This window comes from Crinia signifera, chromosome 6 (genome assembly GCF_055691185.1).
Source record: "Crinia signifera chromosome 6, ASM5569118v1, whole genome shotgun sequence".
Classification (NCBI taxonomy): Eukaryota; Metazoa; Chordata; class Amphibia; order Anura; family Myobatrachidae; genus Crinia; species Crinia signifera.
The window spans coordinates 2,345,224-2,364,141 of NC_139222.1; the positions used below are offsets into that span (position 1 = coordinate 2,345,224).

Below are 18,918 nucleotides of genomic sequence, written 5' to 3' on the forward strand. Positions count from 1 at the left end.
GTGACTGCTGGGAATGGGACGTTATACAGTAACACCGGGGGATGTGACTGGAGAGGTGACTGCTGGGAATGGGACATTATACAGTAACACCGGGGGTGTGACTGGAGAGGTGACTGCTGGGAATGGGACGTTATACAGTAACATCGGGGGATGTGACCGGAGAGGTGACTGCTGGGAATGGGACGTTATACAGTAACACCGGGGAATGTCATCGGAGAGCTGACTGCTGGGAATGGGACATTATACAGTAACACCGGGGGATGTGACCAGAGAGTTGACTGCTGGGAATGGGACGTTATACAGTAACACCGGGGATGTGACCGGAGAGGTGACTGCTGGGAATGGGACGTTATACCGTAACACCGGGGGATGTGACCGGAGAGGTGACTGCTGGGAATGGGACGTTATACAGTAACACCGGGGGATGTGACCGGAGAGGTGACTGCTGGGAATGGGACCTTATACAGTAACACCGGGGGGATGTGACCGGTGAGGTGATTGCTGGGAATGTGACCTTATACAGTAACACCGGCGGATGTGACCGGAGAGGTGACTGCTGGGAATGGGACTTTATACAGTAACACCAGTGATGTGACCGGAGAGGTTACTGCTGGGAATGGGACGTCATACGGTAACACCGGGGGATGTGACCGGAGAGGTTACTGCTGGGAATGGGACCTTATACAGTAACACCTGGGGATGTGACTGGAGAGGTGACTGCTGGGAATGGGACGTTATACTGTAACACCGGGGGTGTGACTGGAGAGGTGACTGCTGGGAATGGGACGTTATACAGTAACATCGGGGATGTGGCCGGAGAGGTGACTGCTGGGAATGGGACGTTATACAGTAACATCGGGGGATGTGACCGGAGAGGTGACTGCTAGGAATGGGACGTTATACAGTAACACCGGGGAATGCAGAGAGCTGACTGCTGGGAATGGGACATTATACAGTAACACCGGGGGATGTGACCAGAGAGTTGACTACTGGGAATGGGACGTTATACAGTTACACCGGGGGATGTGACCAGAGAGGTGACAGCTGGGAATGGGACCTTATACAGTAACACCGGGGGGATGTGACCGGAGAGGTGACTGCTGGGAATGGGACGTTCTACAGTAACACCGGGGGATGTGACCGGAGAGGTTACTGCTGGGAATGGGACGTTATACAGTAACACCGGGGGATGTTACCGGAGAGGTTACTGCTGGGAATGGGACCTTATACAGTAACACCGGGGGATGTGACCGTTGTGGTGATTGCTGGGAATGTGACCTTATACAGTAACACCGGCGGATGTGACCGGAGAGGTGACTGCTGGGAATGGGATGTTATACAGTAACACCAGGGGATGTGACTGCTGGGAATGGGACGTTATACAGTAACACCGGGGGATGTGACTAAAGAGGTGACTGCTGGGAATGGGACGTTATACAGTAACACCGGGGGTGTGACTGGAGAGGTGACTGCTGGGAATGGGACGTTATACAGTAACATCGGGGGATGTGGCCGGAGAGGTGACTGCTGGGAATGGGACGTTATACAGTAACATTGGGGGATGTGACCGGAGAGGTGACTGCTGGGAATGGGACGTTATACAGTAACACCGGGGAATGTGATCGTGAGCTGACTGCTGGGAATGGGACATTATACAGTAACACCGGGGGATGTGACCAGAGAGGTGACAGCTGGGAATGGGACTTTATGCAGTAACACTGGGGGATGTGACTGGAGAGGTTACTGCTGGGAATGGGACCTTATACAGTAACACCGGGGGATGTGACTGGAGAGGTGACTGCTGGGAATGGGACGTTATACAGTAACACCGGGGAATGTGATCGTGAGCTGACTGCTGGGAATGGGACGTTATACCGTAACACCGGGGGATGTGACCGGAGAGGTTACTGCTGGGAATGGGACGTTATACAGTAACACCGGTGGATGTGACTGGAGAGGTTACTGCTGGGAATGGGACCTTATACAGTAACACCGGGGGATGTGACCGGTGAGGTGATTGCTGGGAATGTGACCTTATACAGTAACACCGGCGGATGTGACCGGAGAGGTGACTGCTGGGAATGGGATGTTATACAGTAACACCAGGGGATGTGACTGCTGGGAATGGGACGTTATACAGTAACACCGGGGGATGTGACTGGAGAGGTGACTGCTGGGAATGGGACGTTATACAGTAACACCGGGGGTGTGACTGGAGAGGTGACTGCTGGGAATGGGACGTTATACAGTAACATCGGGGGATGTGGCCGGAGAGGTGACTGCTGGGAATGGGACGTTATACAGTAACATCGGGGGATGTGACCAGAGAGGTGACTGCTGGGAATGGGACGTTATACAGTAACACCGGGGGATGTGACAGGAAAGGTGACTGCTGGTAATTGGATGTTATACAGTAACACCAGGGGATGTGTCCGGAGAGGTGACCGCTAGGAATGGGACGTTATGCAGTAACACCGGGGGATGTGACCAGAGAGGTGACAGCTGGGAATGGGACTTTATACAGTAACACCGGGGGATGTGACCGGAGAGGTTACTGCTGGGAATGGGACGTTATACAGTAACACCGGGGGATGTGACCGGAGAGGTGACTGCTGGGAATGGGACGTTATACCCTAACACCGGGGGATGTGACCGGAGAGGTTACTGCTGGGAATGGGACGTTATACAGTAACACCGGGGGATGTGACCGGAGAGGTGACTGCTGGGAATGGGACCTTATACAGTAACACCGGGGGGATGTGACCGGTGAGGTGATTGCTGGGAATGTGACCTTATACAGTAACACCGGCGGATGTGACCGGAGAGGTGACTGCTGGGAATGGGATGTTATACAGTAACACCAGGGGATGTGACTGCTGGGAATGGGACGTTATACAGTAACACCGGGGGATTTGACAGGAGAGGTGACTGCTGGGAATGGGACGTTATACAGTAACATCGGGGGATGTGGCCGGAGAGGTGACTGCTGGGAATGGGACGTTATACAGTAACATCGGGGGATGTGGCCGGAGAGGTGACTGCTGGGAATGGGACGTTATACAGTAACATCGGGGGATGTGACCGGAGAGGTGACTGCTGGGAATGGGACGTTATACAGTAACACTGGGGGATGTGACCGGAGAGGTGACTGCTGGGAATGGGACGTTATACAGTAACACCGGGGGATGTGACCGGAGAGGTGACTGCTGGGAATGGAACGTTATATAGTAACACCGGGGATGTGACCCGAGAGGTGACTGCTGGGAATGGGACGTTATACAGTAACACCGGGGGATGTGACCGGAGAGGTGACTGCTGGGAATGGGAAGTTATACAGTAACACCGGGGCATGTGACAGGAGAGGTGACTACTGGGAATGGGACATTATACAGTAACACCGGGGGGATGTGACCGGAGAGGTGACTGCTGGGAATGGGACGTTATACAGTAACACCGGGGAATGTGACCAGAGAGGTGACCGCTGGGAATGGGACATTATACAGTAACACCGGGGGATGTGACCGGAGAGGTGACTGCTGGGAATGGGACGTTATACAGTAACACCGGGGGGTGTGACCGGAGAGGTGACTGCTGGGAATGGGACGTTATACAGTAACACCGGGGGATGTGACCGGAGAGGTGACTGCTGGGAATGGGACGTTATACAGTAACACCGGGGGATGTGACCAGAGAGGTGACTGCTGGGAATGGGACGTTATACAGTAACACCGGGGGATGTGACAGGAGAGGTGACTGCTGGGAATGGGGCGTTATACATTAACACCGGGGGATGTGACCGGAGAGGTGACTGCTGGGAATGGGACGTTATACAGTAACACCGGGGGATGTGTCTGGGTGATGACTGTATCATTGTGTGTGTCAGGTGCCTATAAGGTGTCAGGATGTCACTGTCTATCTCTCCATGCAGGAGGGGGAGTATATAGAGGAACACAGGGGTCTGTACAAGGACGTGATGATGGAGAATCACCGGCCCCTCACATCACTGGGTAAGAGGAGACAATTATTGTACAGGGGAGAGCAGGTATGGGGGTCCCCTATATACACCCAGCATCTGATAATCACATATATATATAGTCTCTGGATGGAGGCACTCCCGAAATAAAGTGTTGTATATCAGGTTCTGTTCTTTATTTCGGGAGTGCCTCCATCCAGAGACTGTATTTCGGACAGATGGGGCCAGTAACAGGAATACCCCAGAGAGATGTCCTCGTCCTCTGTATTCCCAGGATAATCACATATATACAATGTCCTCAGTCACTGCGTGTCTCCGACAGATGGGCCCAGTAACAGGAATACCCCAGAGAGATGTCCCCGTCCTCTGTATTCCCAGGATAATCACATATATACAATGTCCTCAGTCACTGTGTGTCTCCTACAGATGGGCCCAGTAACAGGAATACCCCAGAGAGATGTCCCCGTCCTCTGTATTCCCAGGATAATCACATATATACAATGTCCTCAGTCACTGCGTGTCTCCTACAGATGGGCCCAGTAACAGGAATACCCCAGAGAGATGTCCATGTCCTCTGTATTCCCAGGATAATCACATATATACAATGTCCTCAGTCACTGCGTGTCTCCTACAGATGGGCCCAGTAACAGGAATACCCCTGAGAGATGTCCCCGTCCTCTGTATTCCCAGGATAATCACATATATACAATGTCCTCAGTCACTGCGTGTCTCCTACAGATGGGCCCAGTAACAGAAATACCCCAGAGAGATGTCCCCGTCCTCTGTATTCCCATGATAATCACATATATACCATGTCCTCAGTCACTGTGTGTCTCCTACAGATGGGCCCAGTAACAGAGATACCCCAGAGAGATGTCCCCGTCCTCTGTATTCCCAGGATAATCACATATATACCATGTCCTCAGTCACTGCGTGTCTCCTACAGATGGGACCAGTAACAGGAATACCCCTGAGAGATGTCCCCGTCCTCTGTATTCCCAGGATAATCACATATATACAATGTCCTCAGTCACTGCGTGTCTCCTACAGATGGGCCCAGTAACAGAAATACCCCAGAGAGATGTCCCCGTCCTCTGTATTCCCATGATAATCACATATATACCATGTACTCAGTCACTGCGTGTCTCCTACAGATGGGCCCAGTAACAGGAATACCCCAGAGAGATGTCCCCGTCCTCTGTATTCCCAGGATAATCACATATATACCATGTCCTCAGTCACTGTGTGTCTCCTACAGATGGGCCCAGTAACAGGAATACCCCAGAGAGATGTCCCCGTCCTCTGTATTCCCAGGATAATCACATATATACCATGTCCTCAGTCACTGTGTGTCTCCTACAGATGGGCCCAGTAACAGAGATACCCCAGAGAGATGTCCCCGTCCTCTGTATTCCCAGGATAATCACATATATACCATGTCCTCAGTCACTGTGTGTCTCCTACAGATGGGGCCAGTAACAGGAATACCCCAGAGAGATGTCCCCGTCCTCTGTATTCCCAGGATAATCACATATATACCATGTCCTCAGTCACTGCGTGTCTCCTACAGATGGGCCCAGTAACAGGAATACCCCAGAGAGATGTCCCCGTCCTCTGTATTCCCAGGATAATCACATATATACCATGTACTCAGTCACTGTGTGTCTCCTACAGATGGGCCCAGTAACAGGAATACCCCAGAGAGATGTCCCCGTCCTCTGTATTCCCAGGATAATCACATATATACCATGTACTCAGTCACTGTGTGTCTCCTACAGATGGGCCCAGTAACAGGAATACCCCAGAGAGATGTCCCCGTCCTCTGTATTCCCAGGATAATCACATATATACAATGTCCTCAGTCACTGCGTGTCTCCTACAGATGGGGCCAGTAACAGGAATACCCCAGAGAGATGTCCTCGTCCTCTGTATTCCCAGGATAATCACATATATACCATGTCCTCAGTCACTGCGTGTCTCCTACAGATAGGCCAGTAACAGGAATACCCCAGAGAGATGTCCTCGTCCTCGTCCTCTGTATTCCCAGGATAATCACATATATACCATGTCCTCAGTCACTGTGTGTCTCCTACAGATGGGCCCAGTAACAGGAATACCCCAGAGAGATGTCCCCATCCTCTGTATTCCCAGGATAATCACATATATACAATGTCCTCAGTCACTGCGTGTCTCCTACAGATGGGACCAGTAACAGAGATACCCCAGAGAGATGTCCCCGTCCTCTGTATTCCCAGGATAATCACATATATACAATGACCTCAGTCACTGCGTGTCTCCTACAGATGGGGCCAGTAACAGAGATACCCCAGAGAGATGTCCCCGTCCTCTGTATTCCCAGGATAATCACATATATACCATGTCCTCAGTCACTGTGTGTCTCCTACAGATGGGCCAGTAACAGGAATACCGCAGAGAGATGTCCCCGTCCTCTGTATTCCCAGGATAATCACATATATACCATGTCCTCAGTCACTGTGTGTCTCCTACAGATGGGCCCAGTAACAGGAATACCCCAGAGAGATGTCCCCGTCCTCTGTATTCCCAGGATTGTACAGAGGAGAATCACAGGACCCCACAGGGGGATCAGGTAAGTGGGATTTAGGGTCTCACCAATATACCACAGTGACTGTCACTATATGATCTGTACAGAAGCTGTGGGTCTTATACACTGATATTATAATGTAGAGTGAATCCCTGACCGATATGAAGACAGAAGATACAGAGGAAGAAGAAGAGACGTATGTGACTGATATGAAGGCAGAAGATACAGAGGGAGAAGAAGAGACGTATGTGACTGATATGAAGGCAGAAGATACAGAGGGAGAAGAAGAGACGTATGTGACTGATATGAAGGCAGAAGATACAGAGGGAGAAGAAGAGACGTATGTGACTGATATGAAGGCAGAAGATACAGAGGGAGAAGAAGAGACGTATGTGACTGATATGAAGGCAGAAGATACAGAGGGAGAAGAAGAGACGTATGTGACTGATATGAAGGCAGAAGATACAGAGGGAGGAGAAGAGACGTATTTGAGAGGTGATCAGCAATGTAAGGAGGAGGAAATCCCTACAGATATCAGCACAGGTGAGTAATAAACACTTATTACAGACTAATGTTTAACCCCTTACCGACGCAGCCTGTTTTTGCCTTCCTGACAGAGGCCTTTTTTTCAAATCTGACATGTATCACTTAAGTGGGGATAACTTTTTTTTGCTTTTACTTATCCCAGTGATTTTGAGATTGTTTTTGACATTGTACTTTAAATTAGTGGTAAATTTTGGTCGATACAGTTTTTTTTTTTTTGTGAAAAATACCAAAATGTCGTAAAAAAATTGAACATTTTGCAATTTGCAAAATGTAAAATTTTCTGCTTGTGAGACAAATAATCATACCACTCAAAATAGTTAATAACTAACATAGACCATATCTAAACTTTATTATTACATCATTATTTCAACCTCCTTTAATTTTTTTGGACACTAGGGGGCAGCAGAGTCAAAATTTTGACACATAACACAGTAAACGCTGCTTTTGGCTGTTCACGTTTGAACAGCCAATCGCAGCGATCGCCGATGGCGGGGGGCATCGCCGCCCCCCCTGGGCAATGAGGGAAGATGTCTGCTGTCAGGGACAGCAGACATCGTCCCTCTGTCACCGCGTCTATAGACGCGGTGACAGTTTAAAGTCATGACGTACATTTACGTCATGTGTCGGGAAGAACATCCCGACCATGACGTAAATGTACGTCAAATGTCGGGAAGGGGTTAATTTATGTTTAATGATGGAGACAGTTCCGGAGTCCGTTGCCATCAGCCCTTATTATACTCCTGCTCTCCCCTCACATCATGTCACTGTGTGTTACCAGCCCAGAGATCTGACCAGTCTCCTCCCCGCACTCTCTGGTGTATCTCATACATCAGGAGCCATCAGCCCCTATTATACTCCTGCTCTCCCCCTCACATCATGTCACTGTGTGTTACCAGCCCAGAGATCTGACCAGTCTCCTCCCTGCACTCTCTGGTGTATCTCATACATCAGGAGCCACCAGCCCCTATTATACTCCTGCTCTCCCCCTCACATCATGTCACTGTATGTTACCAGTCCAGAGATCTGACCAGTCTCCTCCCCGCACTCTCTGGTGTATCTCATACATCAGGAGCCATCAGCCCCTATTATACTCCCGCTCTCCCCCTCACATCATGTCACTGTGTGTTACCAGCCCAGAGATCTGACCAGTCTCCTCCCAGCACTCTCTGGTGTATCTCATACATCAGGAGCCATCAGCCCTATTATCCTCCTGCTCTTCCCCTCACATCATGTCACTGTGTGTTACCAGTCCAGAGATCTGACCAGTCTCCTCCCCGCACTCTCTGGTGTATCTCATACATCAGGAGCCATCAGCCCCTATTATACTCCCGCTCTCCCCCTCACATCATGTCACTGTGTGTTACCAGCCCAGAAATCTGACCACTCTCGTCCCCGCACTCTCTGGTGTATCTCATACATCAGGAGCCATCAGCTCCTATTATACTCCTGTTCTCCCCCTCACATCATGTCACTGTGTGTTACCAGCCCAGAGATCTGACCAGTCTCCTCCCCGCACTCTCTGGTGTATCTCATACATCAGGAGCCATCAGCCCCTATTATACTCCTGCTCTCCCCCTCACATCATGTCACTGTGTGTTACCAGCCCAGAGATCTGACCAGTCTCCTCCCCGCACTCTCTGGTGTATCTCATACACCAGGTGCCATCAGCCCCTATTATACTCCTGCTCTCCCCCTCACATCATGTCACTGTGTGTTACCAGCCCAGAGATCTGACCAGTCTCCTCCCCGCACTCTCTGGTGTATCTCATACATCAGGAGCCATCAGCCCCTATTATACTCCTGTTCTCCCCCTCACATCATGTCACTGTGTGTTACCAGCCCAGAGATCTGACCAGTCTCCTCCCCGCACTCTCTGGTGTATCTCATACATCAGGAGCCATCAGCCCCTATTATACTCCTGCTCTCCCCCTCACATCATGTCACTGTGTGTTACCAGCCCAGAGATCTGACCAGTCTCCTCCCCGCACTCTCTGGTGTATCTCATACATCAGGAGCCATCAGCCCCTATTATACTCCTGCTCTCCCCCTCACATCATGTCACTGTGTGTTACCAGCCCAGAGATCTGACCAGTCTCCTCCCCGCACTCTCTGGTGCATCTCATACATCAGGAGCCATCAGCCCCTATTATACTCCTGCTCTCCCCCTCACATCATGTCACTGTATGTTACCATCCCAGAGATCTGACCAGTCTCCTCCCCGCACTCTCTGGTGTATATCATATCTCTTAGTGTTATACTATGTGCTGCTGATGGCTGTAATGTGAATAGTGACATATATTATTATATTATATTCCCAGCAGATGGATGTAACAGAAGGAATATCTCAGCCAGACATCTCTTATCTCCAGATGGTAACATAGAAGATCTCACACGCGGTTCTCCAGGACAAAACCCCAACACCCCAATAATACACCCAGTACCTCCCAGTGCAGATATACCATGTGATCCCTCTAATCACGCCCAGTGTTCTGCTGATATCCCAGTTATTGTTACACCTATTACAGGTCCGACAGTAGATAAAGTATATACCTGCTCTATAGATGTTCAACAGAACACACCACTCATTAATGATCAACCAGCTAAGTCAGGAGGGAAACCTTATCCATGTTCTGAGTGTGGGAAATGTTTTACACAGAACTCATATCTTGTTGTACATCAGAGAAGTCACACAGGTGAGAAACCATTTCCGTGCTCTTATTGTGGGAAATGTTTTACACGGAACTCATATCTTGTTATACATCAGAGAAGTCACACAGGTGAGAGGCCATTTCCATGTTCTGAGTGTGGGAAACGTTTTCCACAAAAATCAAGTCTATTTGTACATATGAGATGTCACACAGGTGAGAAACCATTTTCATGTTCTGAGTGTGGGAAATGTTTTTCACAGAAATCAGAACTTGTTAGACACAAAATAATTCACACAGGGGAGAGCCCATTTTCTTGCTCTGAGTGTGGTAAATGTTTTACACAGAAATCATGTCTTGTTACACATCAGAGATGTCACACAGGTGAGAAACCATTTCCATGTTCTGAGTGTGGTAAACTTTTTACACAGAAAGCAAATCTTGTGATACATATGAGATGTCACACAGGTGAGAAACCATTTTCCTGCTCTGAGTGTGGGAAATGTTTTGCACGGAACTCATATCTTGTTATGCATCGGAAAAGTCACACATTTGAGAAACCATTTCCGTGCTTTGAGTGTGGGAAATGTTTTACACAGAAATCATATCTTGCTATACATCAGAGATGTCACACAGGGGAGAAACCATTTCTATGCTCTGAGTGTGGGAAATGTTTTACACACAAATCACAACTTGTTAAACATCAGAGAAGTCACAATGTGGAGAAACCACTTTCTTGTTCATAATGTTCCAAACCTTACACGGAAGTCTCTTGTTAAACGTCAGGAGATAAGGGCCATGAAACAGATGGAGATTATGCTGTATATAACATGTTATAGTACATTACCATCCACATATATAGTTGGACTGGATGTCATCAATATAAGACTGGAATTTATGTAATAAGATGTCAGCATCACTGTACACTAAGAACACCACATTGTCACTAACCTCCCAAATATGTATATCATCAATATACCGCACAGCACCGTCCCAGATAAGGAAGATGACCATACCTCACACAGGACACTGCTAATCCCTGCTCTCATCATCTCCCGCATTGGTTATTGCAATAATCTCCTTACTGGTCTTCCCCAATACAGACTCTCACCACTACAGTCCGTGCTGACTGCAGCTGCGACTGATCTTCCTCGTCAGACATTCATCGTTCCCGAATCTGCTCTGTCAGTCCCTCCATTGGTTACCTGTGTTCTACTGTAAACAACATAAATACTGTTCCTTACACATAAGGCCATAAACCTGATGACAAAAATGTACCTTATCTCATAGGACTTTCTTTGGGCTGCACCCACCCCCAATAAGTCTCCTCTAATCCCTGAATGTTCCCTGAAAACTACCCTCTTTATGCATCTTATCATATTCGAGACCCATCTTATCTTCATAAACCTTCCCTGTCCAATCACCTCCCCTCCGTACAGTCCTCACTTATTGTGTGTCTTCTCCTGACCCCCAGCCAACATCGCTGGGTCACTGTCTCATACAGCCCACCCGGAGCCTCTGCAATCTGGTGACCAATATGCAAAATATAACACCTGTGTATCACATTCTTATTTCCCATAGAGTATAAGCCTGCGAGCAGGGCCCTCCTTCCACTGTGACTCTGTAACCACCCACTTTGGTTTATCACTAGTTCTAATTACAAAGAGCAAAAGTTCTATAACAAACTGTAATAAATAAACCGTAAAACAAGGTGGAAATTCAATAATGAATAATTTATAGTAAAGGAGACACCTGCCTCTGGGCTCCAAGCCGTGAAGGGGCACCTGCATGTACAGTAGTACCTGTGTGGTTCTCATCAGGTTTACAATGTATCCCCCTGCTCTTTCAATAGAGCTCTGAGGAGCTGTAATCCTGTCCCCTGTAATGGGGGACAGGATGGGTCCCTAATGGTACCAACAAACGTGCTGCAGCAAAAGGTGGTGCACCTGCTGTTGGACTGCTAGATGGACCCCAATGGTGAACAGTGATTCTGAATATTCGGTAGTCTGACCTTGTCCCATCAGCCATCATACAGAGAATCGTAGCAGGAAGTCTATCGCACAAGACTGAAATATTAGCCAATGAAATTGTATTTGTTAAACGGCCCCCCTTAGGTCCCCAGTTGGGTCCTTTCTGTGGATTGGTGTGGGGTGTGCTATCACTGGACAATATTTGGAACAGTAAACAAAAGGAAGGAAAGGATTGTTACGGTGTGATGCACCAGAGGAAATATACACATAAAATTTACCTTTTATTAGATTAAGACTAAAAATTGCGAAGTATTAAAAACACACACAACAAGTCAGTGGAATAAACACAGTGAGAATGTGATTAAAAATTGCTGACGTGGGCGTTCAATTGGGGCCTGTTAGTTTCTTCAGACAGGTGAATCCCTCCTAATATACAAATGTAATTGCTTCCCAGCAGTATGTCAGGAGGATTTTGTGTTTATTTTCAGTTGGTGCCTTATAATTCTACTTCTGTAGCTGCCTATTGTTGTGTCCAATGGATGTGACACTAGAAACTGTTGTCTGTTAATCAGAGATACTTTCAGTTGTGTCTGTAACAGTATTGGCAACACGTGTTTCGCATGAAGAGGCTCACAGAACTAGCTGAGTACTGTATGTTTCTGAGTATGCGAGAGTAGGAGTAAATAATCTCAAAATATATATAGACCTGTGAGGAGATCTGTTCAACACCTACTGTGGATCACCCAGCATATACCAAAATGGCATAGCAATGTGATGGTTATTTGCACATCAGATCCAGCAGGTGGCGCCGTCAATGGTTATAATTTCTTTCTATAAGTGAGAATTTAATCACCGAATGATGGTGCGTTCTGGCACACCGTTGAAAACGTGAGAGTGTCTCTGTCAATCAGGCCCGCTAAGTCGTATAGACCAATAATGCACAGACCGTATTACACAGGGAGAGGTGGCATTATTTACGCAGCCTGTTTATAAGAAGTGATGTTCATACGGTGCGTTCTGGCAGGTGACCGAGTTAGTGTGTCTGTCTGTCAGTAACAGGCTGCTATTGTGCCAACACTCACACACCAGAATAGATAGCACTATTGGTGCAGCCAGTGCATTTATGGTCTTTAACCTTTTTAAAGTTAGGTACACAAATAAATTTCTTGAAATGGAGCAGACAGTGATTTATATATATAATCATCCCCCTTTACCATGTGTTTTTTTTTTAATTATGTATTTTTATTGAGTTTTAAAAATACAAACAATATATGTAAAATAAACTATAAATTTAAACATTACATGAGTGGTGCATTATTCCAAAAAGTAATATACTGTACGATCAGAAATGTGTTTACAGCTTAGTCATAATCATCAGGATCATAGACAGTTGGAGAAAAAAAAGGGGAAATACAGGGAGACAAATGGGCCATGGCCTTGGGTACAGACGACAGGTTATCCTTTCTAAACATATAGATAGTATTGATGAATTACGGGCAGGGATCCTGTAAGTACAATGCTGAGGTCTGCGCCATCGGTCCCAAACTTTACTGAATTTTCCCAGACAGTCCCGTTTAGTATACATAAATCGCTCCTGTGATACAGTGGTATTGACAAGCGCAGCCCACATATTAGAAGACGGAGGGGCCGGACTCATCCAGGCTCTACCAGTGCATACACGGGCCAGGGTGAGAAGATTATTAACATATATTCTGTGATATTTAGGGAGTAGCTCTTCCAAATCCAAACCAAAGATACAAATGCGAGAGGGCCTGCACACCTGTAACTCGAACATTTGCTAAGACTGCTTCCCAGAAGGAATGTACCCGTGGGCAACGCCACAGCAGATGCCAGAAGTCAGCCCCAGACATTTAGGACTGGCGTCGGACCCAGTACCACCCATCTGCATCAATCTGTGTGGGGTCCAATAAACTCGGTGCAGGATGTACAATTGAATCTGCTGGAACCTGGCAAACGCCGTAGCACCCCTAGGGGAACCCAGCATATGATACCAGTCCTCATCCTCAATGGGCCCCATATCCACTGCCCATCTAGCTTGCAAAGTACCTAGTTGATCTACGCCAGAGAAGGTGAGGAGAGTACAGTACAGAAACCCTTCTCCGGTCTGGCAGCTTACGGATCATTGCGCGGACAGGGCATTCTACAAGTTCAGGAACATTCCCCCTCCACTGCGCAGCCACCGCGTGTCTAAGTTGGAGATATTTATAGAAATAGTGGCGTGGTTCTACATACATAGTCACCATTTGTTCAAAGGAGTGAAGTATCCCGTCCTGGAAAAGATGACCAATCTCAGAGACCCCAAAAGGCGTCCAGTCCGGACCAGCCCTTAGTTTGTGAAGTTCAGGAAAGTCCTTATTCCTCCAGATAGGGGAACAGGAGTCTACCACTGGGTTGCCCAATATGACCCCCACCACCAACCATACTCTGCGAGCCTGTTGCAGAAGGGGGGGGGGGGGAGTGTGACCAATGGCGTTCACGCTAATAAAAATTGCAAAGGTGTGAAAAGTAGCCCCACCTTACTTAAAAGAGCAATAGGTAAATTCCCATAATCCGCAGGCGTGACCCATTCCACTAACTGAGCCAAATGGGCCGCTAAGTTGTATAATCGGGGAGTGCCAGACCTCCATCGTATCGGGACATGCACGTGAGAGTTTGCCTCCCCAAACAAAGAAGACAATATATTGGGTGATAAGCTTAAGCTGGGAGATTGGGATATACACGGGAATTCTGAAGAATATATAAAAATTTTGTCTGGACAATGATTTTAATGAGGTTCACTCTACCAGTAACCGATAGAGGAAGCGTCTGCCAAACACAATTTTTTTTTGGCGTAGTGAGTCAACTTGCGGGGACAAATTCAGAGTTATCAAATCAGAAGGGGAATGGGAGACCCGTGTACACAAATATTTAAATTGTGTACACCAGCGAAGAGGATAATTATATTGGGCGAGATTCATCAATAATCCCCGGTGCACATCGCCGGCATTCGCATAGTTAATAATCGCATATGCAGTAACATATGCGATTATTAACGCAAAAGCGATGCCCGGCGATGTGCACTGGGTCCCCCCTCCCTGCCGGAACCCTTACACAGCTGTAAGGGCTCCGGTTCCTCCTCCCTGCACTCAGAAGTGGTGCAGGCAGGAGGAAATTACTGTTCCGGGCAGCACAGCAGGAGGCTGCCCGGACACAGCTGAGGGGGGTGCGGCGCAGATGGGCACGGGGCTTCCATGGGGTTACGCCAAATAGGAACTGGCGTAACCCCCCGCAGCGAGTGCTTCCCTATATTATTTCTAAAAAACTACATAAACATACATGTGCAGCAGGCGATCTCCGTCTCTCCCATGTCCGCCCTCCCTCCTCCTCGCTGCTGCGGGGGACCGGAATGTACTGCAGCACCTAGAGCACAGGCAGAAGAGCCCACTGTGATTCTTTAGTAAACGGGGACCCTCCTGCCTGAGCTCCTGGCTGCTGTACTCTTCCATCCACAGCAGCAGCGCTGGGGAGGGAGAGGGGACGGGGGAGAGACGGAGCTAGAGGGTGGACGGACGTGGGAGACAGAACTCACCTGCTGCACTGTATGTTTCTTTACACTGTTTTATTAACCCCTTCACGACATTTGACGTATATATACGTCATGGCCGGGAAGTACTTCCCGACCGTTGACGTATATATACGTCATGGCTTCAAACTGTCACTGCGTCTAGAGACGCGGTGACAGTTTGGAAATGTCTGCTGTCCCCGACAGCAGACATCCCCCCTCGCCGCCCGGGGGGGGCAGGGATGCCCCCACCGGTCGGCGATCGCTGTGATTGGCTGTTCAAATGTGAACAGCCAATCACAGCTATTTCTGTGTTACCGGCGGCTAAGCCGCTCGGTAACACAGGGATCGGCGGTGATCGGTGCTGGCACCGATCACCACCGATCCGCAGCTCTCCCTCCCACCCGCCCGGCAGCCGCTCTCCCTCCCTCCCACCCGCCCGGCAGCTGCGCTCCCTCCGGCAGCCGCTCCCCCTCCCTCGCTCCCTGTCATCAAGAAGCAGCCGCAGCCGCAGCGCTCCCCCCCAGCTCCAACCCCCCCCGCATGTAAAAATCTTCAAAATGTAGAAAATGAAATCATATATATATATACACACATATATATATATATGTATATGTGTATATATATGTATATGTATATATATATGTATATATATATGTATATATATATATGTATATATATATACAGTATATGTATATATATATATATATATATATATATGTATATATATATATATATGTATATATATGTATATATATGTATATATATATATGTATATGTATATATGTATGTATGTATGTATATATATATATATATATGTATATATATATACACATATATATATATGTATATATATATATATATATATGTATATATATATATACACATATATATATATGTATATATATATATATATATATATATATATATATATATATATAGGTACTCTTTACCTAGAACGGCGCCCACGATTGAAATCGCGGGCATCGCGGGTAAAATCGCGGTAATCGCGGGCATCGCGGGTACATGAAAATCGGGTACCCGCGATTACCGCGATTTTCCCATAGAGAACAATGTTAAAAAGCCTGATTGACCGCGATTTTAGCGTTAAATGCCTCAATGCCCGCGATTTTCCCATAGGAATCAATGTTAAATGGGCTACAGAGCCCAAATTGCCCCAATTAACCCTTAAATGTCCCCCCAATTTTTGTACGCCACCCCACGATCCACGCCAACCCGAAGCGTGGCGAGCGCAGCGAGCCCGCGAGGGGCGGCGGTACGCGTCCTACGACCTTTTCATGCCCTACTATCCACGTCGGCGTGGAGTTGAGAATAGAATAGTGTGCCGAGCGCAGCGAGCCACCGAGCCCGAAGCGTGGCGAGCGCAGCGAGCCCCGCGAGGGGACGCGGATACCTTCACAGTTATACGCGTCCCCTCGCGGGCTTCACAGGTGTCCGCGTGGCCACGGACACCTGTGAAGCCCGCGAGGGGACGCGCTTACCTGTGAAGGTATCCGCGTCCCCTCGCGGGGCTCGCTGCGCTCGCCACGCTTCGGGCTCGGTGGCGCGCTCGCCACACTATTCTATTCTCAACTCCACGCCGACGTGGATAGTAGGGCATGAAAAGGTCGTAGGACGCGTACCGCCGCCCCTCGCGGGCTCGCTGCGCTCGCCACGCTTCGGGTTGGCGTGGATCGTGGGGTGGCGTTACAAATTTGGGGGGACATTTAAGGGTTAATGGGCTCTGTGGCCCATTTAACATTGATTTCTATGGCCAAATCGGGTGGATTGAGGCATTTAACACTAAAATCGGGTCCATCGCGGCTTTTAACATTGCTTCCTATGGGAAATCGGGAGCATCGCGTCGCGGGCATCGCGGGTACATTTATGGCCGGCCGCGACGCGACCGACGCGATTTTTCAGGTTTAACATGGTTTTCAATGGGAAAATCGCGGGCATCGCGTCGGTCGCGTCGCGGGCAGGCATAAATGTACCCGCGATGCCCGCGACGGGCGCCGTTCTAGGTAAAGAGTACCTATATATATATATATGTATATATATATACACATATATATATATATGTATATATATATATATATATATATATATATATATATATATATATATATAGACAGATAGATATATATACGTCATGGTCGGGAGGTACTTCCCGACCGTTGACGTATATATACGTCATGGCTTTGAACTGTCACCGCGTCTATAGACGCGGTGACAGTTTGGAGATGTCTGCTGTCCCTGACAGCAGACATCCCCCCTCGCCGCCGATCGCTGCGATTGGCTGTTCAAATGTGAACAGCCAATTGCAGCGTTTTCTGTGTTACCGGCGGCTAAGCCGCTCGGTAACACAGTGATCGGTGGTGATCGGTGCTGTTAAGTACAGCACCGATCACCACCGATCGCCAGCCCCCCCCCTCCCACCCGGCAGCCCCCCCTCCCTCCCACCCGGTAGCTGAAGCGCCAGCACCCCTCCCACCCCCCACCAGTCGCAGCGCCAGCCCCCCTCCCCCACCATTCATTCCACCACCAAAAATCACTCCTTCCCTTCTGAGTCCTGCCATGCACCCAACTGGTATTTTTTGGTCACATATGAGGCATTGCCGTACTCGGGAGAAATTGGGGCACCGATTTTGGGGTGCTTTGTCTCCTTCATTCCTTGTGAAAATGAAAACTTTTGAGCCAGATCTGCATTTTTGTGTAAAAGAATTTAATTTTTTACACAAAAATGCAGTACTGGCTCAAAATTTTTCGTTTTCACAAGGAATGAAGGAGACAAAGCACCCCAAAATCTGTGCCCCAATTTCTCCCGAGTACGGCAATGCCTCATATGTGACCAAAAAATACCAGTTGGGTGCATGGCAGGACTCAGAAGGGAAGGAGTGATTTTTGGTGGTGGAATGAATGGTGGGTGCTATGTCGCATTAGCAAGACCCCTGAAGCACCCATACAGTGGAACCCCCCCACAAGTGACCCCATTTTGCAAACTACACCCTTTAGGGAATTCATCAAGGGGTATAGTGTACATTTCAAACCCCCAGGGGTTTCACCAATTTTGATACAACTGAGCTGTGAAAATGAAAAATTAAATTTTTACATTTTCACAGCCCAGTTGTATCAAAATTGGTGAAACCCCTGGGGGTTTGAAATGTACACTATACCCCTAGATGAATTCCCTGAGGGGTGTAGTTTGCAAAATGGGGTCACTTGTGGGGGGGTTCCACTGTATTGGTAATGCAACATAGCACCCACCATTCATTCCACCAAAATCTGTGCTGCAAAATCCAAAAAACACTCCTTCCCTTCTGAGTCCTGACATGCACCCAACTGGTATTTTTTGGTCACATGTGAGGCATTGCCGTACTCGGGAGAAATTGGGGCACAGATTTTGGGGTGCTTTGTCTCCTTCATTCCTTGTGAAAATGAAAAATTTTGAGCCAGAACTGCATGTTTGTGTAAAAAAATTTAATTTTTCATTTTCACAGCCCAGTTGTACCACAATTGGTGAAACCCCTGGGGGTTTGAAATGTACACTATACCCCTAGATGAATTCCCTGAGGGGTGTAGTTTGCAAAATGGGGTCACTTGTGGGGGGGTTCCACTGTATTGGTGCTTTGGGAGTCTTGCTAATGCAACATAGCACC

At 48.1% G+C, this 18,918-nt stretch overlaps 4 protein-coding genes across 5 annotated transcripts in view; 2 read left to right on the top strand and 2 right to left on the bottom strand.

Moving 5' to 3' along the window:
- The window catches only part of LOC146009797 (uncharacterized), a 928,908-nt gene that overhangs the window by 545,134 nt on the left and 364,856 nt on the right, over nucleotides 1–18,918 (bottom strand). The gene's annotated exons all lie outside the window — the stretch shown is intronic.
- Nucleotides 1–18,918, bottom strand: part of LOC146009834 (uncharacterized) — a 547,900-nt gene that overhangs the window by 412,116 nt on the left and 116,866 nt on the right. The gene's annotated exons all lie outside the window — the stretch shown is intronic.
- LOC146009794 (uncharacterized) overlaps nucleotides 1–18,918 on the top strand; it is a 381,786-nt gene that overhangs the window by 94,891 nt on the left and 267,977 nt on the right. The gene's annotated exons all lie outside the window — the stretch shown is intronic.
- LOC146009837 (uncharacterized) lies at nucleotides 6,350–12,935 on the top strand. 2 transcript variants are annotated; one of them, XM_083150368.1, is made up of 3 exons: nucleotides 6,350–6,581; nucleotides 6,680–7,079; nucleotides 9,404–12,935. In XM_083150368.1, the coding sequence occupies exons 2-3, from the start codon at nucleotides 6,698–6,700 to the stop codon at nucleotides 10,471–10,473; spliced, it is 1,452 nt and encodes a 483-aa protein (XP_083006494.1). In that variant the 5' UTR covers nucleotides 6,350–6,581; nucleotides 6,680–6,697; the 3' UTR covers nucleotides 10,474–12,935. The 2 variants fall into 2 exon arrangements, with proteins under 2 accessions (XP_083006494.1, XP_083006493.1); XM_083150367.1 differs by having other exon boundaries at nucleotides 6,351–6,581; nucleotides 9,401–12,935.